The sequence below is a fragment of the Cebidichthys violaceus genome, unplaced genomic scaffold (genome assembly GCF_023349555.1).
Source record: "Cebidichthys violaceus isolate CVI_PGR_0920_01 unplaced genomic scaffold, fCebVio1.0.p SCAF_11, whole genome shotgun sequence".
In the NCBI taxonomy this organism is placed as follows: Eukaryota; Metazoa; Chordata; class Actinopteri; order Perciformes; family Stichaeidae; genus Cebidichthys; species Cebidichthys violaceus.
The window spans coordinates 15,804,625-15,831,823 of record NW_027176274.1 but is presented as its reverse complement, the minus strand read 5'-3'; the positions used below and the strand labels follow the sequence as shown (position 1 = coordinate 15,831,823).

General features: G+C 41.2%; 1 protein-coding gene across 1 annotated transcript in view; it reads right to left on the bottom strand.

Moving 5' to 3' along the window:
- Positions 1–27,199, bottom strand: part of col5a2a (collagen, type V, alpha 2a) — a 39,501-nt gene continuing 12,302 nt past the window's right edge. Inside the window, exons 2-54 of the mRNA XM_068705134.1 lie at positions 21,371–21,595; positions 20,955–20,974; positions 20,814–20,846; positions 20,673–20,705; positions 20,335–20,388; positions 18,893–18,985; positions 18,305–18,376; positions 16,937–16,981; positions 16,750–16,803; positions 16,458–16,511; positions 15,724–15,777; positions 15,517–15,570; positions 15,378–15,431; positions 15,211–15,255; positions 14,880–14,933; positions 14,623–14,667; positions 14,326–14,379; positions 13,955–14,053; positions 13,809–13,853; positions 13,613–13,711; positions 13,433–13,486; positions 13,207–13,314; positions 12,955–13,008; positions 12,670–12,768; positions 12,503–12,556; positions 12,286–12,384; positions 12,129–12,182; positions 11,720–11,773; positions 11,577–11,630; positions 11,349–11,402; positions 11,113–11,157; positions 10,932–11,030; positions 10,157–10,264; positions 9,819–9,872; positions 9,598–9,651; positions 9,288–9,341; positions 9,113–9,166; positions 8,869–8,976; positions 8,551–8,604; positions 8,276–8,329; positions 7,698–7,859; positions 7,184–7,291; positions 6,894–7,001; positions 6,745–6,798; positions 6,557–6,664; positions 6,247–6,300; positions 5,995–6,102; positions 4,578–4,631; positions 4,295–4,402; positions 3,705–4,011; positions 3,253–3,434; positions 2,803–3,045; positions 1–1,595 (exon numbers count right to left, since the gene is read on the bottom strand). Coding sequence (XP_068561235.1) covers positions 1,449–1,595; positions 2,803–3,045; positions 3,253–3,434; positions 3,705–4,011; positions 4,295–4,402; positions 4,578–4,631; positions 5,995–6,102; positions 6,247–6,300; positions 6,557–6,664; positions 6,745–6,798; positions 6,894–7,001; positions 7,184–7,291; positions 7,698–7,859; positions 8,276–8,329; positions 8,551–8,604; positions 8,869–8,976; positions 9,113–9,166; positions 9,288–9,341; positions 9,598–9,651; positions 9,819–9,872; positions 10,157–10,264; positions 10,932–11,030; positions 11,113–11,157; positions 11,349–11,402; positions 11,577–11,630; positions 11,720–11,773; positions 12,129–12,182; positions 12,286–12,384; positions 12,503–12,556; positions 12,670–12,768; positions 12,955–13,008; positions 13,207–13,314; positions 13,433–13,486; positions 13,613–13,711; positions 13,809–13,853; positions 13,955–14,053; positions 14,326–14,379; positions 14,623–14,667; positions 14,880–14,933; positions 15,211–15,255; positions 15,378–15,431; positions 15,517–15,570; positions 15,724–15,777; positions 16,458–16,511; positions 16,750–16,803; positions 16,937–16,981; positions 18,305–18,376; positions 18,893–18,985; positions 20,335–20,388; positions 20,673–20,705; positions 20,814–20,846; positions 20,955–20,974; positions 21,371–21,595 — 4,397 coding nt within the window. The 3' untranslated portion in view covers positions 1–1,448. The remainder of the gene's footprint in view (positions 1,596–2,802; positions 3,046–3,252; positions 3,435–3,704; positions 4,012–4,294; positions 4,403–4,577; positions 4,632–5,994; positions 6,103–6,246; positions 6,301–6,556; positions 6,665–6,744; positions 6,799–6,893; positions 7,002–7,183; positions 7,292–7,697; positions 7,860–8,275; positions 8,330–8,550; positions 8,605–8,868; positions 8,977–9,112; positions 9,167–9,287; positions 9,342–9,597; positions 9,652–9,818; positions 9,873–10,156; positions 10,265–10,931; positions 11,031–11,112; positions 11,158–11,348; positions 11,403–11,576; positions 11,631–11,719; positions 11,774–12,128; positions 12,183–12,285; positions 12,385–12,502; positions 12,557–12,669; positions 12,769–12,954; positions 13,009–13,206; positions 13,315–13,432; positions 13,487–13,612; positions 13,712–13,808; positions 13,854–13,954; positions 14,054–14,325; positions 14,380–14,622; positions 14,668–14,879; positions 14,934–15,210; positions 15,256–15,377; positions 15,432–15,516; positions 15,571–15,723; positions 15,778–16,457; positions 16,512–16,749; positions 16,804–16,936; positions 16,982–18,304; positions 18,377–18,892; positions 18,986–20,334; positions 20,389–20,672; positions 20,706–20,813; positions 20,847–20,954; positions 20,975–21,370; positions 21,596–27,199) is intronic.

Genomic DNA, 27,199 nt, shown 5'->3' with positions numbered 1-27,199 from the left:
AAGTATTTTCAATATTTATTTTCAAGGACGAAACGCATCTGCTAGCAGTGTGGAAGCCTCATCCTCCTCCTCCTCCTCCTCTCTGCCTCTGGGGTGTTATCAGGCAGTCAAGCCTCGCAAATGTTACAAATCTATAATAAATATGCTCAAATATGAACCAAATGGTCACAATAGATTTCCTTGAAGGAACATTCATGAAATTGTAAAACAGACATGCGTACATTATAAACAACTGTGGACATTACGTTAAATACATAAATGCTTTTTTAAAAACTACAAAATATGTCTACAAAAAAATGAGTTTGTGTGCAAAATGACAAGCATGAAGGACCTACCAATACCTAAATCAATATGACAAGAACTTGGGGGGGATTAACAAGCAGTTTGTTTAATTTGTTGCATAGCAGGAAATACAAAGCAAACAGGCACTCACAGCCACCTTATCCTATAAAACTGATTATAAAAAGGATTTCAAGAGCGTACAAGTCCAGGATACTGAAAAAGGGGAAACTGGCATGCATAAAAATAGAATACTCTGCTACTTTTTACTGTACGATATTGAAATCGAAGGAGGGAAAAACATTTTTTTACAAATCACCACACACACCACTCACGCGACACCTCATTCGCCTCTCCATCTTTGAAGGAAAGATCTTTATTGGTATCCCCACACCCTGCCCTGTACTGTGCAGCCGGGAGAAGTGCACAAGGATCACACTACTTACAAAACAGCACCTGTGAAAAGATTTACATGTAGTGTCATCGTTTCTCAGTTTCGGTGACGAGGTAGCTAACACTGAGGAATCGACAGTCTTAATGTGTCTTTAATGTTCTACGTGGTCGGTACAGAGTTTGGAAGAACTGGATACAGACATTGCTTCATCAAAACTGTCTTGAGAAAATTCCTGCGCTGAGTGAATGCATCGTCGGCTGTATTTGTTTCCTCAATAGCACCGCAATGTTGTTGTATATGCAAAACATTTCAAACAAAAAATGAGTAGACAAATCTGTAAAACATACTAGTGGAGGGACATTTGACGAAGCTTCAGTGGGATTTCTCTGGGCCTATAGACAGCAGTTATAATTACAATTTTAGAGCTTTCATGTAAATAAATCTTTGGCAATAATGTTTGTGAAATAGAATTATAGGGTAATATCTTTGGACCAAACTAAACCATAGTGAGCCTCGAAATGCATCACGCTTGGAGTCAAACATACAGAAGAAGACGGAGGAAAGATTCTGATTTTTACCAATTGTTAAAGTAAATTCCAAACATTCATTCTAACTTACAAATCTTTGATGTCTTGAACTGGGTTGAAAGGCACAATAAATATCTTGCCACAGGGCCAGAATAGTCCTCAGTACTCGTATGTACAATGTGGCTGATCGTGTCAGCTGTCAGTTCAATAGTCTCAGGATTCTCCTCGACGCATCCCTGCTGACGATTTTACAAGAAGCACACGGGCCCGATATCGATGCCGAACTCTTGATCTGGGCCGCCAATGTCCACAGGGGCCATATCCACAATAGGAAGTCTTGCAGTTTTCTGTGTCCTGTACTCAAACACTGTCTTGCCCCATTTGCCATTTGCTTGCTGTAAAAGATTGACAAACAGAGGTTCAGTGACTACTGAAACATAATTGTTCTTTACCATGATGAGCAATACACCTCGGTGAAATTGTAAACAGTATTTTAATGACTTGTTCTGGATGTTGCCTTGCTTTAGATACTCAGCAACAGACTTCATAAAAAGACCAAAAACAACAATGAATTAATTGTCTGTGTGTCCAAAGCCTGATATACCTTACACGGACCTGCTGCCAAAACAGCTCACTGCACCAAATGTGCTTTATTCTTTGGCTGAAAATAGTCCCCAACACTGCACTGTCTAATCCTGCTTGAAGCAGCTTTAATTGATTTTTCAGCCACTTGGGGGCAGCAAACATAGTGACATAGTGTCACCTTTTTAAGTTGGTATGGCAAACTTGTTAATAAACAGTTACCTATTTAAACATTCAGCAGACTAATTGAAAGACTCATTAGCGCATTTTGAAGTGCTGCCTAGACAAAGCGTATGGAAACTTAGATAAAACTGCGCAAAAATGTTTACACTTTGGTTTTCAAAAAATAGTTGATGCTCTAAATGGATTCTCGGCAAAGTATTAACGCAATAAACTATGACATAGTGAACATTTAACTCACATGACTGATCAGCTGTTTCCACTCCTTGCTAGTGCTTCAGAATCTTTGCATATTTTTTTTCTTTGTCTAAAACAATTATATCTTGCCTAATTGAAACAAATTCCTGAAGACCTCTAATCATTTTCTTTCGTAGATGGCGGTCATGCCTTTGCCATAGTAAGAAAAAAGTTCTGATGATGTCATTATGCATACTAATTAGCCATGTGCTTCTGTTTGTTGCAAGAAGATTGTGTATTTTTGTAGAAATGTGCGTTTGTTTTCGGGTCAACATACTGTCAAACACATGGGCTTTCAGTCCTGTGAGACATTTTTCAGACTATTGGGGTTTTGGAATAATGGGGTGACTGAACAATGGGTAGTACCTGCTAAAAATGCAGCTTATACACCTTCTTCTAGTTAAACCAAACCAGCTGATGAAAATGTGCCTACATTTTAAAAGTTTGCTTCAAAATTCACTTGACAATCAATGGAACCATGACTATTATTGGTTTTGGTGATTTCATGGGATTTGTTGAGAACAAGAATATGGAATTGTATCCTTTGATACAGGTAATAATGAATGAATATGTAAAAAAGAGCATAGCCACTGTTGAACTTACTGCGCAGGAGTCCTCCACCACTGTGTATCTGAAGCGGTTGTTTCCCTCTGCTTTGAGCTCCAGGTCGTTGGAGCCCTTGAGGATTACAGCTTTCTTAAAGTTGCCCATCTTCTCGTCCTTATAGCCCACAGAGTTCTTGCAGTTGTAGGTGATGGTCTGAGATGCCTCTTTGGAGAGCAGGCGGATGAAAGTCATCTGAACTGTGACAGAGTTTGCCGCCTGATCTTTGTTGCCATAAGTGAACTGGAGAAACAAATGGAGGAGTCAATGCAGAGCCTCACTGCAAGACACACTGCTAAGAAAACAACATCAGTTTCACTCTATTTAACCTAAAATCTGGTAGTTCTGCACCCTTTTGAGCATCTTTCTGTAAAACACATTATTTGCAAGTGTGAAACAACTTCACTGTGCTTCCCCTCTCTCTCCCATCGTCAAAATGTAACTCCTCACATGTGTTCCACGGTTGATGTCGGCTCCGAACCACACAGGTTTGTTCCTGGAAGAGCTCCACCACACTTTGCGAGGTATGCTGGAAGGGTTGGCAGAGATGCAGGTCTCTCCGGTGTCCATGTTGCAGTCCACTTTGATGGCGTCCTCCACGCTGCCTTGGTTTGGATCCACCCAGTACTCCCCTACACAACAGAGTCATCAGAAATTCTGGACATGTAGCGTTTGACCACACAGTTGATTTATTCTACAGCTGCAACAACTGCAAAGGTAGAATAAGTCACTTTTATTGGCTACAAGCAAATTTAGTTTGCAGTTCAAAGGCATCATGCCTCAACAGTATTTCTAGGTTTATGTGAAAGAAACGCACAGATGAACAGGATAAATATCAGCTCAGATAAGAGCGTGGTAATTAGAGGACAAAGGACTGCATTGCCCCTGTCACTGACACTCACCACTCTTCTTCATGGGGTAGCATCTCTTCAGATCATCACAGGTCCTGGCAGGGTGTTTCCTGCTGCCGTCAGGGCTCTTCATGCTGTTGATCTGGCTGCTGAGGGCCTTCAGGGTGGCCTGAACGCCGGGGTCCACGGCCACTATGGTGGAGGAGTTGCTGTTGGGCATGGCCTCGTCCTCGCTGAACTCAGGAGGAGGAGGGGGGCCGGAGTCGTAATCGTGAGAGCCAAAGAGGTCATCCATAGCAGCCATGGGAGGTCCTGGGGGACCAGGTGGGCCTGCGGGTCCACCCTCTCCAGGAGGACCCTGCAGATGTATTATTTATTTATTAGTATTATGGTATTTTACTTACATTTTTATTTTCTGGTCAGAACTGTATTCAGACAAAAATATGCTATAATAAACTTATAGCAACCCCTCGTTCCTGCCTCACAGAACATCTGTTGCACAGATGTTCAACAATTTAAAGTCAGACTGATCTTCCCTAACAGCTTGCTGTACGTCTGGTTGTTTTTAACTGCATTTGCTGCAATGTTTTTTTACTAGTTCCAGCTTGCATGCAGTTCAACTCTGTACAGTGAGTAAATACCTCTGGTCCGATTTCTCCACTGATTCCACGGGTTCCAGGAGGTCCCATCGGTCCTGGCTGTCCGATGTATCCTTCCTTTCCAGGAGGCCCAATAGGTCCAGGAGGCCCCTAAATCATATTCATTTTAAACACAGTTAGTCTTTGCTTTAAAATCAGGGGTTGGATTCCAAAATGATTACTGGCATTAAACTAAAGAATATTTTGGGTTTGCTCCATGTAAAACTCTTTATACTATTACAAAAGATGAAAGTCCTCTTGAAATAAATAGAACTGTGGCATTTACCCTTGGTCCGCTTGGTCCAACGATTCCTGGAGCTCCCTGCTCACCTGTTGTACCCTAAAAAGCCAGAGGTGAATATCCATTAGTCTCTTTGTACATCTCATTTACACATTCAATTTCAAAGTTGTCCCAGAATGCACACAGTACACAGGTTCACCGGTGCTTGATGGCTATTACCCATTGGACGATAGTCAAGCAGGGGGCCTTACATGTTGGTAACAGTACCATGCAGTTGGAAACTATTCCTGACTACAGCATAATCTGATTTCTGATTTTGTTTCTAATCTATATTAAACATCAGGATTTAGCAACACCTACATTATAATCACATTACAGCTGTGGGGGTGTTTGCTGATGTCGCCGGCATTGTCAATCAAAATTTATCAAATTGCACCAGCATAATCTCGATGAAGCAGACCAGCAGTCTTTGGGTGTTAAATATCCAGTGTGTAGGATCTAGCGGACCAAATAAACACCCCTCCACTCACCCCTCCCTTTCCAAGCATGTTGGAGAACTACTGTGGCCTTCAAGTACAAAAAAAACAAAAACAGGAAGGCCTTCTCTAGATTTAGTGTTTGGTTTGTACATTCTGAGCTACTATAGAAACATGGCAGTGCAACATGTCAGCCTTCCTGGGAGAGGACCAACTCCATATGTAGATATAAACGGATCATTCTAAGGTAACAAAATCACAACGATTCTTAGTTTCAGGTGATTATACACTAATGAAAAAATGTCTATGAATATTATTCGGGCATTGACAAATTTAGTGGACAGGCCCCTAAATATCATGTTTAATTTATGCTTTTAAATCTCCGGAACTTTTAGTTTAAGTGGGTTGTCAGAATAATTTAATGTAAAAGACTCAAGTCTCCAAAAAACAACTAAATATAATGAAATTGACAAAATAAAAAGGGACAATCCTTTTAGTGCTGCTCCATTCGTCTGTTATTTGAATTAGGCCATAGACTTTTATCCACATCACACCTGTTGTAACATTCTGAGACGCTTTGGATCACTTTGATAAATCCAACCTTGGCGGCATGACTGCAGTCCTCATTCAGAAAACCCTGGACATCAAATTGACTTTCTAAACTTTTGCTTTGGCTTTCCTGAACCGCTTCCCTACAGTACAATCTGATGTGGATTGAATGTTATCATAAAACTGTCTGGTGAAATCACTTGCTGACTGCACTTGTGTTGGTTGCTCTGCACTACAGTAATGTGAATAAGTAGATTAACAATGTTAAAGGAACCAGAAGCCGTGTTAATCACATTTGCATTTGATGCACAGTTGGCAAAAGTGACTCTGAACAACAGAGAAAAAAATGTACACAAAGGGTGGATGAGGCCTCCTGAAGGGAATCCACAGCAAATTGAGTCAGTATAATAGGATTACTGAACACCACTGTAACTTACTGGAGGTCCTGGAAGACCCTGCAGACCAGTGAAGCCTCGATGTCCCTTCTGCCCTCTCTCTCCGTGATCTCCCAGGTCACCCTTATCCCCTCTTGGTCCTTGGGGTCCCTGAATTAGAGAGATTTTAACACATTTCATGATTATTGTTAGAAATGGGTACGTTTTTCATTGTGGTTCTTGGCTTGTTTCAGCAGGAATGTTCATATCAAAGTGTATGTTAGTGTACTGTATAACTACAAGTTGGACACTCACCACTAATCCTCTCTTTCCAGCCGAGCCAGGTGGACCAACAGGTCCTCTTGAGCCCTGCAAATGAGTCAGATCATTAGAAGGCCCTAAGGGAAGAAAGATCTCTCTGCCAGCATTGGAAACGCTCCAACTCCTTGTTATACCCCAACACATCATTCCTATCACTTCTTATTAAGCTCATACACGTTCCAACATGCCCCTCGGGCTTAAATCAGATCTACCCCCACAATGTAATCATGCGTGAATCTGTTATTACAGTCTTGTTCCCTGATGGACTAACACGCTGAACATAAACTTCTAGGAGTCCACTTACAGCATCTCCTCTCCTTCCAGCATCACCCGGTGCACCGACAGGACCTGGAGTGCCAGGAAGTCCCTGGGGACCAGTCAAACCTTCTGGACCAGAATCTCCTCGGTCTCCCTGGAAAAGTACCAGCCGTCAGCCTCTTGCGATGTGTAAAACAACAAACAAGTCCCATTTCCATTCTATCTGTCTCTTACTCTTTGTCCTAGACCACCATCTTTGCCTGGCGGGCCATCAGATCCTGCAGGGCCCTGAGGACCAGACAGAAAACATTAGGACATTGGTAAACATTACAGTCACACTGATATCATTTGAGAGCCCCAACCAATTGGGAAGTTGAACTCACATCAGGACCAGGATCACCACGAGGTCCGTTCGCACCAGGAACACCAACTGGGCCTGAGGGGCCTTTATCTCCAGGTGTTCCTGTGGATCCCTGTTTTCCTGGGGGACCCTAAAAAAAAGAATCGGGCAACTCACAATGCAGCACTAAAAGGACGATGTCGCATAATACACAGTAATCAAAACACATACTGTATCAACTATTCACTTTAGAAGCAGAGAAATGAAACCTAAAGATTAAAGACAAAGTTTCAGGATTGATAAGATTCATGTTTAAATGTGCAGAATACACACCCCAGGTCCCGGAAGGCCTGGCATCCCGCGCTCCCCTCTCTGACCAGGAAGACCCACAATGCCTCTCTGTCCGGTAGTTCCATCTGGCCCTGGAGGACCATCGGGACCCTAAAGCAGATAACAACACACACAGAACATTTACCTAAAACCCTGATTGGGATCCCAGTGTATTCCAACCTGGTGTAATATGTCTGGTTGACAAGAACACCACACCAGCCAATACAACTTATTTCAAATCAATTTGTGTTAAGAGGAGCCATATACCCCATAGTTGTAATCAGGTGCCTACATTAAAAAATGTGTGCTGGGAGAAATAAGGCAGTGTCTGGGTTTGATCGATTCAAATATTGTTATTATAAATGCCAAATGGCAATGTTACCAATTTTACAAAATAAGTTGCAACTGATTTCTGTTTAGAAAGTGACATATTACTAATTTGTGGTTTTGGTGGGAGTTAGTTTTGAAGAAAAATGCAACTAAAATGTAAAATTGCATAACAATAACTTGAGTTTACCGTGGGTCCGTCTTCTCCAGAGTCCCCTTTGTCTCCTAGGCTGCCGGCGGGTCCTGCTGGTCCTCGCTCTCCTTGTCTTCCGGGCGGTCCATGGTCTCCACGGAGACCAAGAGGACCCTCTTTCCCTGGAGGTCCGAGGGGTCCGGGTTCTCCAAGTGGACCCTAGCAGGATTGGAAGTGGTCATGAGATAGATGCATGTAGTTGTATAGGATTTACGTCTCAGCACAAACTAGTTCTTACAACATAATGTCCGACACCTGTTCCAAAAATGGCCAAGTAGGGTGAGACACCCTGCACACACTAAGCCAACTGCTGTGTCAAGTGTGCATGATTGTTAGATTGTCTGTTTTGGAAAGTTTAAAAGCTGCAGCGCCTCCATAACCAAGATCTCATTACAGTAATGGAGAGTTAATCTTCAACAGGTGCAAACATCATCCTCACTCTTCCATGTTTAAGGGAGTCACATCACACTCTTTATATTAAACATTGGTGAGCCTTCCAATTTTAAACCAATATGACAAATATAATGTCATATTACCCTAACTGTATTTTCATACAAACTCAGGGCAGTACTTACTGTTGGGCCTGGTGGGCCGACTCGTCCTGCAGATCCAGGAAAACCAGTGGGGCCCTGAAAGCAGAAAGTCATACAAGATCCTTAAATACTGTTTTACAAGTTTCATGACAGATTGCAACATCTTCATTTTGGAAAAGTAAGAAAGAGAACAAAGTTTCTGAAGTTGTTATTCAAACACATCAGGTATTAAACTCTGCATAAGAGAAATTGAACAACTAGTGCTGACACACTTCCTGTGCTCACAAAATTCTACTTTGGATGTAATTATGACTTACTGGTGCACCCTGTGTTCCTCTTCCGCCTTTCAGTCCAGCAACACCAACTGGCCCCTACAGACAAAACAGAGAAGCATTTATCAGCAGCATATTTGCAAGTGAAAGCTTGCCTCTCTGGAACCTTAAAGACATACAGTACACCCATGATAAATTGTTTTGCAGGAGTTAATACACTAAAAAAAGTGGACCAAATAAAAGTACAAAGACGACTGATGACAATGTTTACAGTGGCTCACAAAAATATTCCACAGAACAACCACATAAAAACAAATTTCTCAAGAGCATTTTTCATTTGTTGTCTTGACATGTGCAACTCACAGGAGGTCCATGAGCACCAGACAAGCCTTGAGGTCCGGGTGATCCAGCATCTCCTTTTTGGCCTGGTTCTCCAGGCTCTCCCTTGACTCCAGGTTGGCCATCAGGACCCTGTAAAATGTTGGTAATATTACAAAGGATACATCAAAACAAGTTTAATCTGATATTACTTTTACAGCATTATTAAGAGACATAAATATTTCTTAGGAAATAAAATAAAACAAAGTGACAATGAATGACTACTTACAGGAGGTCCAGCAAATCCAACAGCACCAATTGGGCCAGGGTCACCTCTTGATCCCTGTTGAAGACGAGACAATATTATATTGAAGCACTCTATTGATATACACCCATTCTGTATCACTGGTATTTACATGGCCTGAATAGACTTCAAGTTTGAAACACTGGCCAGGTCTACTCACTGGCGTTCCTCTGGATCCTGGAGGTCCATGTGGTCCTTTGGGTCCAGGTTCTCCCTGCAAAGATGTTACAAATTTACTATTTCTATAACCATTCATTGAGCCTGTGTTGCCCCATAAATACGGTATTTTTATGTTTGCAGAGGCAATGCAAGCCAGAGACTGTCCTTCAGATGCAGCCAAGAGAATATATGACTAACAACATAGTGGGCATCCTGGGAACCAACGCTTTCCTAAAATGTGTCATCACCTTGAATCATTATGATGGAAATAGCAGCCTCTTAATGTGTTCGAAAGAAAAAAAAGACCCTACCTTCTCACCACTGGGTCCTGCAGGTCCTAGTGGGCCAACGGGACCTGGGACTCCCTGTTGACAGAAAACAGATCAGGATGGGTTACTCCACTCACTGTCACCGGTACCTTGTGCAGTCAAGTCACGTCCACATTTAATGAACAAGCTGTGACAAGTGTCAAATGTACACTTGTACATTATAGGTTTTTATCTCAAGTGTAAATATAAGATATTTTGCTTACTCTTGCGCCATCATTTCCAGCTGTACCTTCTGATCCTTTCTCCCCAATTGCTCCCTGTACAAAAGACGGCAAAAAAGGTGTCAGCACTCAAGTTGGCAACATGTCCTATAGTTGCGTTAATTTAATACGGACATGACAGACAACACAGATTCGTTGATTGTAACTTAAGAAGACCTTCTATCTTCCAAAATGACTACAAGCACATTTCCACTGGAACTAACTGCTTACAATTTTTGCCCCCACATTAGTAAAACCACTGTGCTGTCCAGATATTATATGTACAATACATTATATGTAAAAAATGTATTGCATAGAAAAGAAGATAATGATGAACTTACTCTGTCACCTTTAGGCCCAGGAGAGCCAGAGATGCCCCTCTCTCCTGGCATTCCCTGAAGACCTGGAGGACCCGCATCACCAAGTGCACCAGGAGGACCAGGACTACCCTTCAGTGACAAACAAACACCAATGTTAGCAGGCTCATTGCTTTTGAGCATTAAACATGTATCGAATTATACGGTACAACCAAACATACTTCATTTAATTGCGGGGATGCTCACTAACATTTATATTTTGCAATTAGATTTTCTGCAGAAGTCTGCATATGTACACTGGCACGTCTAGATACGTGATATGCATACAATGTATTTTCCTTTTAACTTTTACTCAATGCTCTGCATACACTAAGGGTGCTCCAGTCAGGATTTCCGAGGCCGATCACAATTGTATGTATGTATTAAAATTAAGAGATGAGAAAGTATCATGATTTGACAACTGTTTATTTATTGGCAGGCAACATGTGCAACATATTCCCCTTTCTCTCTTTCTTAGAGACACAACTCACAACTCTGGTGAAGTCATTTTTGCGGCACAAGAAGAAACTGTCTGCTGCGTTTTGCGTTATCTGATTGCCCCCTATAGAGACAACGATCAGACTATTTAGAACAAATATTGGCTTGTAAAAATGTGTGGTCTATTGGATGGAGCACACCTACTCTAGTCTGTTGCCATAACAGATACCAAATACTGCAGTTTTACTCTATTTTTAATGCATCCATTCTCCTTCAAAAATAATATTTTGCTGTACATTCCGGTGAGGCCTGTCTACATTACCTTTGGTCCATCTGGACCAGGTGCACCAGGGATACCCTTAGGTCCCTGCAGACCAGTTGTACCCAGCTCCCCTCTCTCCCCTGGAATACCACGCTCTCCCTGGGAAAGAAAAAAACATCAGTTTGAGCTATTCAACTTTACTGACCACCTGAATAATTTACCATAGTGAAAATTCACCTACCCTTGGACCAATTTGACCCACAACACCAAGCTCTCCAGGAATACCCTGAAGGAACAAACAATGGTATCATTTATGTTGAGTTTAATGTGAATCATGATCAAGTTCCTCAAACGACAATTGTGTTAGGAAATGTGTTAGGACAGAGAGCAACATCAAAGATTGTAGATTCAAAAGAATGTGTTTCAGTCAAGGGTCATTTAGCCCGAAGAAGCATTTATATCATCTGTCACACTCACTTGGTCACCTGGTTTTCCAGATTCTCCAGGAGGGCCTTGATTTCCAGGCAAACCCTACGAACACAAGACAGTCAGACATGACCACCTGAGCACCTCTTCAGCACAGACTGGGGTTGAATGATTTTTTTAATACCGCCCTTTCTTCTCACACCTACAGTCTCAAAGTCAGTGTTCATTACTTTTGTAGCATTCTCACGTCTCAATACCAACCAAAAACCGACTACGCACCTGGAATCCATTTACACCAGGAGGTCCCTGCTCTCCTCTTTCTCCTGCGACACCCTTTAAGAGGACACAGTAATGTCTCAGTCAATTGTGATAGCAGTGAAAAGACAAAAATGACTACAACCAATGAAGAATCAGACACTTACAGATGGGCCAGGGGGGCCAGCGGGGCCAACCTCTCCATCTTTTCCAGGAGGACCCTGAAGACATTGAGATAATTAACAACCTGCCACATGTGGGGTTTAGTGGTGTGTTGATTACCTGTATGGGTTTGTTTTTTTTTTGGTAACTAAATCTACTACTGACTAATAACTTCTATGGTAAAGTAGATCATTGTGGAATCAAAAATAAGGAAAAACAAGGCAGTCATCAGAACAGACATTATGTTGATCCATGCAGTTTCTTTATTATACTAATTATGTGTTATTGCTATGCTTACTTTTGACAGATCAATGAATCACCGGCAATTATTTTATGTGGAAGAAGTCCCTAAGTCTTCCCATTGTATGATGGTTACAAAACAAACACAACTTTTCATTCATAAACAGTACTCACTCTTTGACCTGACACTCCTGCAGATCCTTGTTCACCTGTCTTTCCTGGGTCACCCTTTGAGTGTAAAAATATATGTTTTGTATTAGAAACAGAACCGGAGATAAACAGACTGACCTGAGTGATCATTATTGCAACGTTTCAAGTGACTTAGCCTTACATTGAAGCCCTTGGGGCCTGGCCCTCCCATGATTCCTGCCGGGCCCCTGTTTCCAATCGACCCTGCGGGGCCTGGACGACCATCTTCACCTGAAGCTCCCTTAACAAAAGAAAACCACATTTTGACTCAATCATTTTTTATTATCATAGTAGTTCTCATAAGCTGAAAGCTAACTATATATATTTAACTGTGAGTGTGGTTGAGAACTGTAACCTACCAGTGGTCCTGGCTTGCCCTCTGCTCCCAGGACTCCAGGGGTACCAGTAAGACCCTTTGATTAAAAGGTTAAAAGAAATAGAATATGAGCAATAGAAATGTGGGATACAGACAAACATAGTACATGTAATGATATGGTGAATCAAAACTGGAGGTCTTCAGTGTTACCCTTGCACCTGGTAGACCAGGTTCTCCTGTACGCCCAGGGTCTCCTACAGAAGCTTTTGGCCCTGGTGGGCCAGATGTTCCACGATCTCCTTGAGCACCCTATAGAAAGAATGTTAAGTCATTCAGTTAGCTGATTGAAAGATGTGAATGCCAAACAAAACACCAACAGCACAAACTCTGGTACCATCTGGCAATAAGCTACTGATATTAGCTACTACTATCGACATAGCTGGCCTAGTTTGTTTGAATCATTACTATAATATACAGTAGTAGACAATTATGTACCTTAGGTCCTGGCAAACCATCAGCACCGGGGAATCCCCTGTTACCAGGAGCTCCCTAAAAAACAGATCACGAGTTAGTTATGTTCACATTGTTATTCTTACACAAAAAGATGAGTAACAATTGTATATAACCAGATGGATGGGGCACATGGATTCTGTACTGATGCTTCTAAGGACGTTCACCAAACAGAAAAGGTTGCATCTGTGTTTCCAGAAAACCAACACTACTTTAGGACACAAAATGAAGACTCACTCTTTCTCCGACGGGACCTTGAGGGCCGAGAGAGCCAGAGTCTCCACGTAGCCCTCGTTTTCCTTCTTCACCCTGAGGTCCAAGCACTCCCTGCGAGCCTGAAGGACCCTAGAGAGTTGACACACAAGTCAGAAAATGCTGTAATTCCAAGTCTAATACAGATTCTGTGTCTCATAGAGCAGCATTAAAACCTGTTTAATTCTATAGAGCAGTAGTAGAAGCTTACAGGTTCTCCTTTGGGTCCAGCCTCTCCTTTAAATCCTGCTACACCAAGGTCTCCCTGTAACACAAAAGGCAAACATGTGAGTCTCCTGCATGTCTAGCAACACTGTTTATACAGTATTTTTTTTTTAAAAGACCCCAGCAATACAAAGCAAGATTCTTCAAATATCTAAAACCACTTTACCAGTTGTCCTTTGATACCAGGCTGACCAGTGCTTCCCTGAGGTCCTGGTGGGCCAAGGGGTCCAGCATGGCCGCCTGGACCTTGAACACCAAGATTACCCTGTGAAAAGTAAGCCATGTTATATGTGACCTTTGTTTATCCTTATCAAAAATAATGAATATGTTGTTAAAAATAAATTATTCTGTACAATACATACCACTGGTCCTTTGCTACCTGGGCCACCATCCGTACCCACGGGTCCCTATGAACACAACAATTAGATCATCAAAACAATGCACTGAGCAGCATGTTGAGTAAAGTATACTGATAAAGTATGATGTGTAAGTAAAGTAAGAAATTAACCGTGAGGCCAATAGGTCCAGCTCGGCCCAGATGACCGCTCTCTCCTCTCTGTCCCTGTGGGCCCTCTGGACCTCGGACTCCCGTCGGGCCAGGTTGTCCCTGTTGAAGACCATTACAAAGTACAGTTGGTATACAGAAATGTGACACAAATACAATTAGTATTACACTAATTAATTTTCATCTATATACAGTACATATGTCTCAAAAATAAACATGTTATTGTAATAAGTAATGTAATGGAAAACAGTAGTAGTGCGTGAGACAATTTAGGGTGAACAACTGATTTGTTAGAAACCAACTATTCAGAAAGTTAATAAAGAGCCCTTCAACATGAGCACATAGCCAAAAGAAGAGTGTTTTAGTGATCGTACCTTCATTCCTGGTGATCCCGGATATCCAGGTGGACCATTGAGACCCAATGGACCCTTTTAAACCAACAAAAATGGGAATTAGACTTAAGTAATAAACGCTGGAAATGTGCATCCACACGGAAAATGTACAAACACATTGAATGCACAGTTTAATTAAGGGGGTGATAAGTGGTTCTCATCCTTTTCCCACTCACATCCACCTAAATGATACATGATTATCTATGCTAAGCTGTGCAAGACAGTCACTGAGGTGTACAGTAAATCCACAATGATAAAACACAGTGAATGCTGACTTACCATTGGACCAGGCTTTCCGAGGTTACCAGGCATACCACGTTTACCCTAAAAGACAAAATCAAATCACTCTGACTTATAAATCACAGTTATACACTGATGTTAGGCCCTCTATTTATTTACATACAGCTGCCACTGATGAAACAATCAACACACATCAATACGGTAAAACCACACGTTACTTTTCAAATCTGTGACAGAAAGAACAACACATGATCATGGCAGCAGATGTTTCTGGTGCATAGTAATGTTATCCTTACTGCTATACCGCCAGGTCCAGAGCGTCCTCTCTCCCCCGGCATCCCAGCAGGACCCTGTTAGACGCAGACAGTGATGAATTACAGCTGCCTTCCATTCAATGCAAAAGTTTAGAGTTAGGAAGTTCAGAGGGTTATTTACAGTGCACTGGATACATAGCCCTGCCTCATTCAAAGACAGAAACTTCAGAAGTTTGTGTACTGCAGTCCACGTACGTTCTGCATAATAAACTGTATAATCTGTATGGGCTGCTCCAGGAAACTCCCAAGTGTCAGCCCTGTTTCACTAGCTCTACGAATACCTTAAAAAAGTAAGCATTAGAATATAACTTACCATGGGTCCAGGTGCTCCCAATGGACCAGAAGGCCCTGTAGCACCCTACAAAACCACAGAAAGAAAGTACTGGTTTAGAAATATGATTGCCAGATGGCAAGGTGTTCTAAAGGCCTTTTACCAAAGCAGTTAATTCATGTTTTATTTAAATTTGTATTAATTCTTACCTTGGATCCAACAGTTCCAGTTTCACCTTTTTGGCCAATTATTCCACCATGGCCCTGTTAGTGAAACAGAAGGAAAATACTTAACAAGTGCGTTGAAATGTATCATGGAATACAAATTTGTAAACTCTGGTTTACTCACCCTGTGACCCTTCAGTCCAGGAGGCCCAGGCGTTCCTGGAAATCCTCTGGATCCCTGAAATATGTTACATAGAACAGCATTGGCATTTATATCTATTGAAGGTGCGCTAACAGCACATCTGTTGGGGGCTTTTCATGTGTCATTTGAATGAGAAGACAAACAGTGTGTGCAGTTAAGTGATGGAGGTATAAAGGGCTGAAAGTTTACCTGTGATCCAGGGAATCCAGCTTCTCCGCTATTTCCTGCTTTGCCTGCTTCTCCCTGTTTGAGAACATGACATTAACACATTACAAACTTGTTTGGCTGCAAAACATTTAGTGGTGAAACTGAAATGACTGTTGTCAAATCGCATATCAGATTTCTTCTCAGATTTTGTGTTACACAAAGACCCTCTGACACTATACTGTACTGAGATGCAGAGCTGGCGATAGGGTTTTGTAGGTTTTTCACTTATCGTGTTGTTTTTACTCAGCAAGATGTTTGGGAACATAGACACATCATGCTTTCATTATCTTCAGGACGATATAGTCTTTCATTTTGTTATACTAACCCATGAAAGGAAAACAAAGAAAAACATCTTTACAAAATTGACTCACTGATGATAGCCTACTGTATGTAATTGAACAAAACACTTTGACAGTTCACTTAACATTTGTGGGCATACTACCTGTCCCCTTGTATCTCTAGGATCTTCTACTTTCACATTATTATAAATGCAGCCCGGCCTGTCTAACTGTATGACTCATTTTTTAGTCATAGATTTACACACAACCTTTTTCACCGTCTTCCTGTTTTAGTCTTAGCTGAATACACAGAGTTATAGAAAGTGTAATAAATGTTAGAGTGAATGTTGGAAGAGTAGCCTTTCACTTTAAATTAGACATAAAACTGGTGCATCCTTCAGTCAGACACAATGTGATTTTGTACCAGAGCTGACTTACATCTTCACCTGGTTTCCCTGGAGGGCCTTCAGGTCCCCTTTGCCCACTAGGACCCTGAAAAAGTCACAGTCAGATTGTTAACATCCAGCAACAACCCATCCCTTTGAAATCCATCAGAGTACAATTAAAATGTATTCAGGCTAACGCAGCTGTGTATGAAGAGTAGGTGTGCTATTGCTGCTCTCTCAAGCAAGTGGCACATCAAAACCATGTAAATCACATGTAAAAACCAGACCATGTGTATCGGTGATTTGTCCGTATGCACAAATTGTACAGATCGATGATGTTATACCATGTGCCCTGGATCGCCGACATCTCCATGAGGTCCTTGGGGTCCAGCTTGACCCTTAGAAGAGTGAGGGAAAAGATTAAACACTTAGATTATAGATAAACAGGGAGCAAAACAAAATCATAAAATGCCATTGAAGTATTATTAGTGTTTACTGCACAGTGAGAATCAAAGCTTGTTGTGGACTTACAGGTGAGCCATTTGGCCCAGGAGGTCCTCTTGCTCCAGCCTCTCCCTAAAATAAACATGATGCACAATCAAATGATGAACAGAAATCTGCTTAATTGCATAATGTATGAAGGCAACAGAGTTGGAGGCGGGGCCCCGTTCATTCCAATGAAAGTTGCTCAGTGGCACATTAAGCAAAAAATGTTTGACTTCCAAGTAGAATATAATCCAGTACTTCGGGCGTTCTAAACTGATTTACAGTCTCTTAGACACTCATTGGAAATGTGGATGAATTTGATGGATTCAAGTTTAATGGATAAACTCTATGAACCCATGTGCTAATGGCTGACAAAGCACAGACAATAGTTAATTAATTACTGGCCTATTCCCCACTTGAGTAATGGTCAAGCACATTAAGAAATAAAACACGTAAACCTATAAATTGTTACTTTCATTAATTTGGCTAGATTACGAGCGTAAGAAAGTCAAAGTTAAATGTTGCTCATTGTCATGGATATTCTTATCCAACTGTTTGAAATTATGCATGGATAGATTTTAAAAGTCTACCAAAGTGGTGAGCTTGTTTACATGCTACTTAAAATGTATAGTCTACTTTCTAAGTGAAATAAGAGTAAACACTTCCTAATCTGAAGTCATTGGCTGACACACTATAATGTTCTTTATGGGGCTGAGCAGTAGATCAAAATTTACTTTCAGTTCAAAAAAACAATTAGCCTTTCAGTCATTAAATGAATGGCTTACAGTAGATATTTCATTGGTGCTCAACAGATCATCTTGATTATCAATCTTGCACCTTTTATTACAATATTCAAGGGCAATGTTTTTAAATGTTTTGTACATTACCTACATTTGGTTTAAAAAGTCTGAGAGGGTGTGTTTATATGGTAGGAGGCTTCAAAATTCCAATATTATTGCAGGAAGCTACTGCTTCATATCAAACATATCGAAACAATAATATTGCAACAACAGTAAAAACAACATTGCATAAAGTTGTAAACATTGTAAAGAAGAACCCCTAGACAGGAAGAAGTAAACAAAAAATCCATCACCTTGCATTTTGGGAAATATTTTTAAATATTTGTCAATATGTCTTGGTCTATACTGCACCAATTTTGGCCCTTACGTTTTAAGAAAGTTGGTCTCTCTTAAGTTCCTCTACTGGACCCTGTAGGTAACACTCGCCTCACAAACAAGTGTTCGCCCACTGAAAGTTTGCATAAGCGTAGCTGGCCAATTTGGGCGTGTCTACCCGAATACGTTTGGACCCACAGGATAAAAGGCACCACACAATGCTGTCCAGCGTCCCATACCCTCTTCAGCAAACATTGACAGATTAGATTAGTTCATAATATTGATAACATCCTCTTACCCTTGAGCCAGTCAACATGGCTTGGGGTCCTGTTTTCCCATCCAACACTCCGGCCATCTGGGATCCCAGGCCCTGCAGGGGAAGCACACAACCTCCGGTTTTAGGTTTACTGTGTTTAATCACCATGTATTTTCCATTCATCAGCAAAAAAAGAACATCTGGATACAAAATATATACACATGAGGGACAGCTAGAATTATGGAAAATTGATTAATATTGCACCAGTGTAAGTACATGAGGTAAGTGTATTACAAGTACATGAAGATGAAGTCCTCTTGTGCAGGAATGTGTCCCCATGTTTACAGTATTGTTTGCACTCCACCTACTCTAAAAAGTCCCGCAGAAGTTTCTGCTGATTGGTGCTGATTTACAATGGTAAGTGTTGACTTCATGTCAGGATAAGTGAGGATTAATACATTACGACAGAGTTTAAAGTTTAGTGTTGATTTCGTACTGTATGTGTTTCTACGGTGTGTGAGCAGTAATTTGAGGTAACCTTGTGTTTGCTCTGACTGTGCATGTTAGCACAGGCTTGAGGGTTACATATGTGTGTTTACGTCATGTGAGAGCCCTCAGCGCACAACTCACTCCTGGGTGCGATGGAGGTCCGGGAGGTCCAGGTTCACCAGGCTGACCTGGTATACCAGGCTCTCCATCATAACCCGGAGGGCCTCGCAGTCCCTAGAGAGTAGAGAGAAAGAGAGAGAGGTGCTGATTCACTCATTTGAAACCATCTAATAAGTATGCTCAATCTGACTATGAATCATTATTTTGTGGCTGTGGAAAAAAATGTGTATACTTGTGTTTTCAAGTTTTATTTATTTATTTATTTATTTTTTACCCGAAACGTCTTTACATTTTGAAATAGCTGATGCAGTTTAATATGTGTTAGTTTATGAACCATGAGCTGTAAAGTCAGTGCAGGAGGAAAACCATTGGTTATGTACTAATAAATCACCCTCACAACGCTGTCCTGGACTGTATTGGAAGTCCAGCAAGAAGGGGCACATTCATTCATCAACCTGCTACATTTTTGCTTGCAAAGCACATTATACATCAACTTGGAACATTACATTATATTTTGAATGTTAGCCGCTTGCCCTTGAACCAAAAAATGTATGTACTCCAGAATTTTTTTTTTTATTTTACAGTGAAGTCACATGTCACGATGTCATGTGAATGCTATTTTAAAGAGCAGAATGAGCAATTGATGGATTATGCAGACATCGTGATATCTTCACAACCATTAAATAGAGATATGTAAAAACAAATATCAATGTATCAGTCTGAATAATAAAGTCACCAGTCAAAGTAACTCGTCAGTTTAGTCAATATAAAAACATGTTGGCAGCAGGCTAATCCGATATGCTGTTAGACCACCCGTTAATACAAATGTGAGCCTCTCTTTGTGTGCAGCAAGCGGCAGAGCAAACCGTTTTTTTGACAGCAGTGAACTTTATGAAAGGCTAAACGGCAACAAATACAGATTGAAGCAGAATATTTAGTTAGATAAAAACAGGTTGTGGATTTTGAAATGATTACATCTATAATTTTTCAATACATTTTTGACTTTTGCACTTAACAACGCTCTGGAGTTATTGGAAATGTTGGGATCGCACAGGTCAGAGATAATCTTACGCAGGCACCACCGGAATCTGGATACCAATAAGAATTGTGTCGCCTGATCTGTGCCTGCAACTCTGCAGACGAACTCAGTTTAAACACAATGAATAGACATGCAAAAAGAAAAAACACATTCAAATGTCAATTTAGAATTTGAATGTCAGCGTTAAGAATGAAGCCTTGAGCTATTCGGTACAACCCTACTAAGACACAAAACTAAGATTGTACTATATTCAGGGTAATTAAACTTTGTACTCTGAGGCTGAGTTGCACCAACAAGATTTAATCTAAGATTAGTTCCAATCAGAGTTTAGCATGTACGCATTAGCATTTACATATAGATAAAGATTAGACACAGGACACAGGACCCTAGTTTTAGTGTGTGGAGACTTGTGGATGTGACATACAGGCCTTCCTTTGTGTCCACGGAGTCCTCTGTCTCCTGAAGAGCCGGGAGGCCCCTGTTGCGACAAACAGAGAGAAACATTTAGTCCTGGGAGTGACACTATTGCATTCACATCACAGCAACACCTGTCGCAGGGTCGCTTAAAATGTCACGGTGACTGGGTCGACCAGAGGACCATCCCGCTGTGCAGAAGGCTTTGTAAGGTGATGCTATGCAGGAGGCTACTGTCCTCTTATGCCATCTAGTGTCAGTTCAGGTAGGTGGACGTTTACACACATCATGCCATTTGCCGAAAAGGAAATTCTATCTGAAAAGAGAACAAACAACCAAGGTGCTCACCATGGGTCCAGGGCGGCCTCTAATACCAGCGACCTGAATGGATGAGATCAAACACATTGTTTATGAACTGCATTCAGACGGTGCCTTTTGTGAAAAATACTGTAGGCCTGTTTAACAAGTTTATATTTAGCAAACACTCACAAGTGGGACGTCCCCGGGTTCTCCCTTCGGACCCTGAATAAACAGATAAACAAGAAAACATTTCAAACTCATACTCCAGGATACTGATTACATCAGCAAGATGAAGTAGCAACAGCACAACGTCTCAAAACTGTGGCTTACCTTGAAGATCCTGCCTCCACCTACAATGAGGAAAAGACAAAAACATATACAATTATTTGTTAATCTGACAATAATTGGACTGTCAGGAATATGTATGAAATAAATCGTCAATAAATCATCAGTATGAAAGCGGAGAATGCTGAGTCGGCGATGTAGCACTTGTGTCAGTAATTTGTTGATTATTTCTGACAGATGAATAGATTATTTCACTAGCAACAGACCTGTCGAAAACATATTTCATGGTGATGATGTCATTATTGATTCCAAATGTGAACATCTTTTCTGCTGTTTTCTTGTCCTTAATTGGGGCTCTTAAGTATTTTTAATATCAGGTAGTAAGTCAAATAAAAACACATCCAAACACCGACATGTTCTTCACTTCTCAATCTGACAAACAACCACAGAGAGCAGCTCACCACCGAAAGTGTCCTCCCCGCCGCTGGTCGCTGCATCGGTCTGACAAACCGGGCAGCACTCTCCGTCGGGGGTGACCACCTTCTCGCAGTTGGTCAGCTCATCGCACTGGATCTCGTCGCAGAGGACCTGACCGTTGTCACACACACAGATCCGGCATGGCTCTGGCTTCCAGATGTCCCTGTTGGTGTACACCTGGCCGTCCGCCGTGCAGCTCACGTCATCTCCTGGGACGTACAGATGTGACGGACACTGTTAGTTTATCGACTTTGTGTCAGTCAAATTAAAAGCAAGGGGACTTCCTTTTTTAAACATTTTGTTTATCAAATAAAGGTTTGCGAAACAGCTTTTTTTTTTTTGACATTTATCTCAAGACTGCAGACAAGACAGGGCAAACTTTTTAATGTATTGTCTCAAACAACTGAAAAAAATGTGTTCTTTACAAATGAATATAAGAAGGAAGAAATCACATGTTCTTGACCCATTCAACCAGGTAAACAGAAAATTAACTTCCATTCATATCCATCCTTTATCTATTCCCTCTGTTTAAGGTCACGGTGGGCTATTGTGTTGTTAACACACTGACCCTTTGAGTACAGAAAGCATCTATCTTCTTTCTTTCAGGCCTAACAGGACTAACCATTGACCGTGGTGTCCGAAGTTCATTTATTTGTCCTTGGAGCGGCTGCCTCAGGAGGAGCAGTAGGTGAGTTACCATCCTGTTTGATAACACTGCAGGGTATCATAATTGCCAAAAAAAAATCCTGACACATTTTAAATGCTAATGAAGCCATGTTCTCAGGTTTGATCGTTCAACAGCTGCTCTCACCTCCAGGGAACAATTAATCCAACACAAAGTCATTATGGAGAGGGGAAAAGAAGTGTGATGTGAAACAAGGCTTTTCACCATCATCTGCAAACACTGTCATAGATGCATAGGTGTGGGTAACGTTCCCCTTTGCAGCCGTTAGACATGAGATAATTTCCTCCAGATGCAGCTTGACTCGTGTTCAAAAGAGAAAACCTGCCGCCTCCTGTGAAGCAACTCCCAGAAGTCTCATTATCCACTTTTGAAAGTTTACTTTATATTTCTAATGTGTGCTTCACAAATTACTAGATCATCATGTATCCTATGTGGTACCTTACACTTGTAACAAATTATCGACAACTATATGCACAACAACGCTGGAAATATTTTCTATAAAAATAGCAAAAATGCATTTTCTCCAGAACATCATGAAATAAGAGATGTGAACGTGGAGGGAGTGGGTAGTGACCCGGCTTCAACAGGAATCCTGTTTGTAAGGACTCTGTAATCTGAGCCCACCTCTCTCAGGTCTGCAGAGACTTCACCTGTTCCTGATATAAACAGCAGGAGGCAGCTCTGAGCCTCAGACTGCAGGTAAAGTCAGGTTAGCCAGCTGCAGGGAAAAGCATACTGCAGAGAGGAGCCCTGACTACTGCTGGAGGTTCATATCATTCTGTATTATTCCAAGAGAGGCTACATTAAGGACTTCATTCGACCTCACTACACATTCTGGACTGTTCCAAAAACCTTTTCAGAAAGCAATCAAAGAGCAGGATCAATCAGGTAAAAGTGCCGGTCTATCTCTCCTTCAGGCATTATGCAAAAGACAACATGTTCTAACATGTCTCCATTGCATATTTATATTAGTGTTAACCTGGGTTAACCTGGGAATGTATACACACTGCAGAGGACAGATGTTCAGGACAGATGTACAGGAACACACAAATACAGCGAGTGTTCTCAGCTTAAATGCCTAAGCACAGCTATAGCATAGCATGATGTCGGTTAAAGCTTGATCAGGACTGAATGTTAAAGGAATAATTTCATTACTCTGGAGTAAAAAAAGTATACCATTTATACAAAAACACATACTAACTTACACTATAAGAAAATATGTACAAAAGCAGAATATTTTAAAGGTTAGCTATAATCATTACCAGTCACAATACATATATAATTAACAGTGGCAATATAAAGACATGGTGTAAATAAAGGTGTAAAGAATGTAAAGAATCATGGCTGAATTCCATGTAGCTGCTTTGATTTCTGGTTGCTGGTATTGCTCATGCAGGTCTGTTAGTGAGTTTTTCAGCGATTGATTACAAAACATATTTTTAGTCATTCATGAATATGAATACTATTTATAGATGTAATAATCAGTGATGAAGTGGAGGGCCGCCTATGTAAGATGTGATGAAACAGGCACAGTAAGATGCAAAGGCACTCAAGATCAAAGAAAGCTAATGTACAGATGGAGGGTGTGACTGGTGAATTGCATTTAATCTTGCCTTAACAAGACATCATTGGGACATCTGGAATACCTAGAATTACTCCAAGCGTTGATGCTGGACCATGTAATCAGACACTCTTGAGATCATTACATCTAATCACACATGTAGGCGTACAGCTGTGATTTAGGTGATGCCTCAGACAATGACATGGAAACAACACATACACAAAAAGAGGTTTTTATTTTCCTACTAGTTTTGCTTATTCATTTTTTCCCTTTTTTCTTTCATGATAACATACACACTTACTGTAGGAATGCTAGGATAATGAATATCAAACATATGCTTAATGCAATCTTGCCATAAAGTAATGCAATAAGAATTAAATAAAATATAATGATTTAAAATATGCTCATGAAACACTTCAAATATACTCCTAATGATGCCAAAGTTTCAACGTCATTAGGACTTTTTACACATTGTGTATATATTTAATTTTAAAGCAGTCTGGTATTGGGGTCTGACTATAGGTCAGTTATATATCTGACTCACATGAACATATGAATACACAGTCACATTCACCCACACAGAAAGCAACCACTATAATGACCCCTTGACGTACAGCAGCAGTCAGACTTTAGCATTGGCTTTATCTCCATGCCTCACCCAACCAGCTTTTATCCGTTTATACTTTTAGAATATCGACTCTCCAAATACAACTCAAAGGTATACTTTTGCAGCCATCTTTGTTCTGTGAGCCACAGAGTATTTAACGACATCAAAAACACAACAAAGTCGAGCATTGAAAGTAGTACTTCCAGTACTTCTTGGAACGCAGAGTGCATCTCTCTTTATTTGTGGATACGCTTTGGAATCACTTTAGCCATAAATCTTGATTTTTGGAAAGAACATTTTTTTTTTTACTACAATGATCTGGGTTTTTCATTTTTATTTTGGGGGGTTTTCACAAGAACAAGCGTGGCTGTTCTCTTCTGCTTTAGTACTTATGACTGACTGGATTTGAATTCTTGTGAACATGTCTTTATATTGTTTCTGCAGCCTCAAACATTATCTGTTGGGATCTCATTCAGGTAAGTACAGGAGTTAAACTGTGCGTAACGTTAGGGCCTTTCATGGCCGAGACATTAAAGCGTCACACCACCGGGGATGTCTGGCCGAGCTGTCGGCCACATAGCTGGAAAAGAGATTTTTCCTGTTGGGTTTTGAGGGATTTCAAACACTGCGTGTTGGGGCAGACATTTACTGGAAGAGAAGTGTGGTTTTTAGAGCGGTCTTATTGAAAAAAACAAAAAAAACACCGCAAGCCTTGAGGAGGAGGAGAAGGGGGAGGGGGAGGAGGAGGAGAGGGACGTTCACTTTTTCCCCTCCTCTCAGTTAATTCATTGCAGGTTCCGCACTTTTCCACAGACGCCGTAAAAACACAGTTTAACCGTGACAACGTCGAAAAGGCATGCTCCCTTTCGACGATGACTGCTTGATTTTCCACGAATCAGCCAGAAGCTGGGGCAGACAGTTTCCTCCTCCTGGTTTGAAACATGGAGTCTGGAGCTCTTCAACATGACTCATGTGTGTACTCTGTGCCCATCATTTAGAGCAGTTCACCAGACATCGGCCAGATAACAAAGAATCCCCCCAAAAAGTCAGGGCACACATCAAGACAAAGACGAAGAAGAAAACTGGCAAACCTGCTATCGCAGAGCCACAAGTGTCATATAGCTGGCAAATGTGAGCAGACAAAAAAAAAGATAGTTTATGGATTTTCCTTGGCTTATATGGAAATACTCATAACATGCAGTGTTTGGGGAGAATCTATGGCAGCCACAAGTGGAGGGGTTAGAAAATGACCTGATGGAAACAATGAGTCACATGAAGATGGAATTCTCATTTCCTTTAGAAAAAAAAGAAAAAAGATGAGTGGGTCCAAGTGCGGCCCCCCAAACTGATGGCCACACACTCCCGCCCTAATTCTCAGTGAGCTAGTGCCCACTGGATGGTCAGTTTATGAAATCATCATATTTATGTTTGTTTCCAGTCTTGTTCTGAACCAGTTGTTCACTGCGGTGAGAGTAACTGACTGGTTAATACCGCGAGGAGTTCAGCCTGATTCCTAGTCCAGATGCAAATGAGTTACAGCTGCTGAGGGGCGGCTCTGCTGCAGCTGCTCTTTCCTGCTCTAAAACCCCTGGTGTCATGGCCAAACATAAATCTTCCCTCTGCAAAGTGACCTTTAGCTCCAACCTGTGATTGGTCGGCTGATAAAGCTGTCCAGGAAAAGCAGCCGTTCCACAAACATCAGTGGAGACCTTTTTATATATTAGCCCAAAGCCTTGAGTGGTAATGGGTCAAAATCATGTCAACAAGGTGCTTTGCTTGAAAGTGAATCAACGCCCTGTGATTATCCCTCTCCCCATGTCTGTGTTAATATTCCGATGCATGGAGGATTTGCTGTATTGAAATCTGAAATGACGCTCTAGTTCGAACACGCTCGCCCTTCACCTTGGCTTCCACAAACAAAAGCTCTGTATCTCGAGGGAGGGGTAAGACCCTCAGGCCAGGAAAAGTTGAAATTAATAAGTAGCTCGCTGATTACATGTCTAAGGCTTTTTCATCAACAGGCCCCGTCTCCAGTGGGCCTTCCCTTCAAAGAGGCGACCACAGCTACGACGAACTTTTCCCATCCCACGTCCAGCCCTGCCTGGGAGAACTGTGGTCCTGCTAAATTACACATCCCCCCTCCTCGCCTCTTTATCTGTTTGGCTGGTTCTCACTGCTTTCTGTTGCCTTGGGTTTCATTCATCTCATTCTTATGGCTGTATGGATTAGAGCAGAACTAGTATTATAGTCTAAATCTGCATCTCAGACACAATATAAATCTACAGAATAACCTTTTCTGAGTTCAATTAAATTAGCCGTAGAGGGGGGACCAAGCATTTAAAGAATGGATTATGCAAGTGACCACTTGTTCTCAAGCAATTGTCTCTGACAATGTCAGGACATATTGTGACAGAAAGCGAAGAATTGTTCAGATGTACCAATCAAATGTGCCTTGATGCCATATGGGAAAATGCAATTTACAGGACTTGCGTGTTCTCATTATGAACTGAATATGCTGTGCGACACGTGGTGTGCTCTGAAATGAGTAATTTGCTGTAATTAGAGAGAATTCGAAAACGCAATCTGTTGAAATGAAAACGCAAGCAACTAAACAGTGAATGTTCTTCAAACACAAAAAGGCTGGACCATCTTTGTCCCGAGGCTCTCACCAAGATCAGGGTCAAAGTTCAACACTGAGGCAATATTTTTCTGGTCGGGCATGGCATGTACTTCATATGCACTTCATGTGAAAAACTCATGTGGGTTATTCCTCTGGTCTCTGGTTTTATAATGTGAAGGTTACTCTGTGACCACATTTGTTCTTGGTGTTTACTTTCTTTTCTCTGCTTTTCTGCATTGCAAATGTTGCAGACATGACTAGAGGTTGTTTAGTGAATAGCATATACTTTATCCTAACAAACGTGAAATGTAAACACTTGCTGTGTAAACCGTCAATGCAA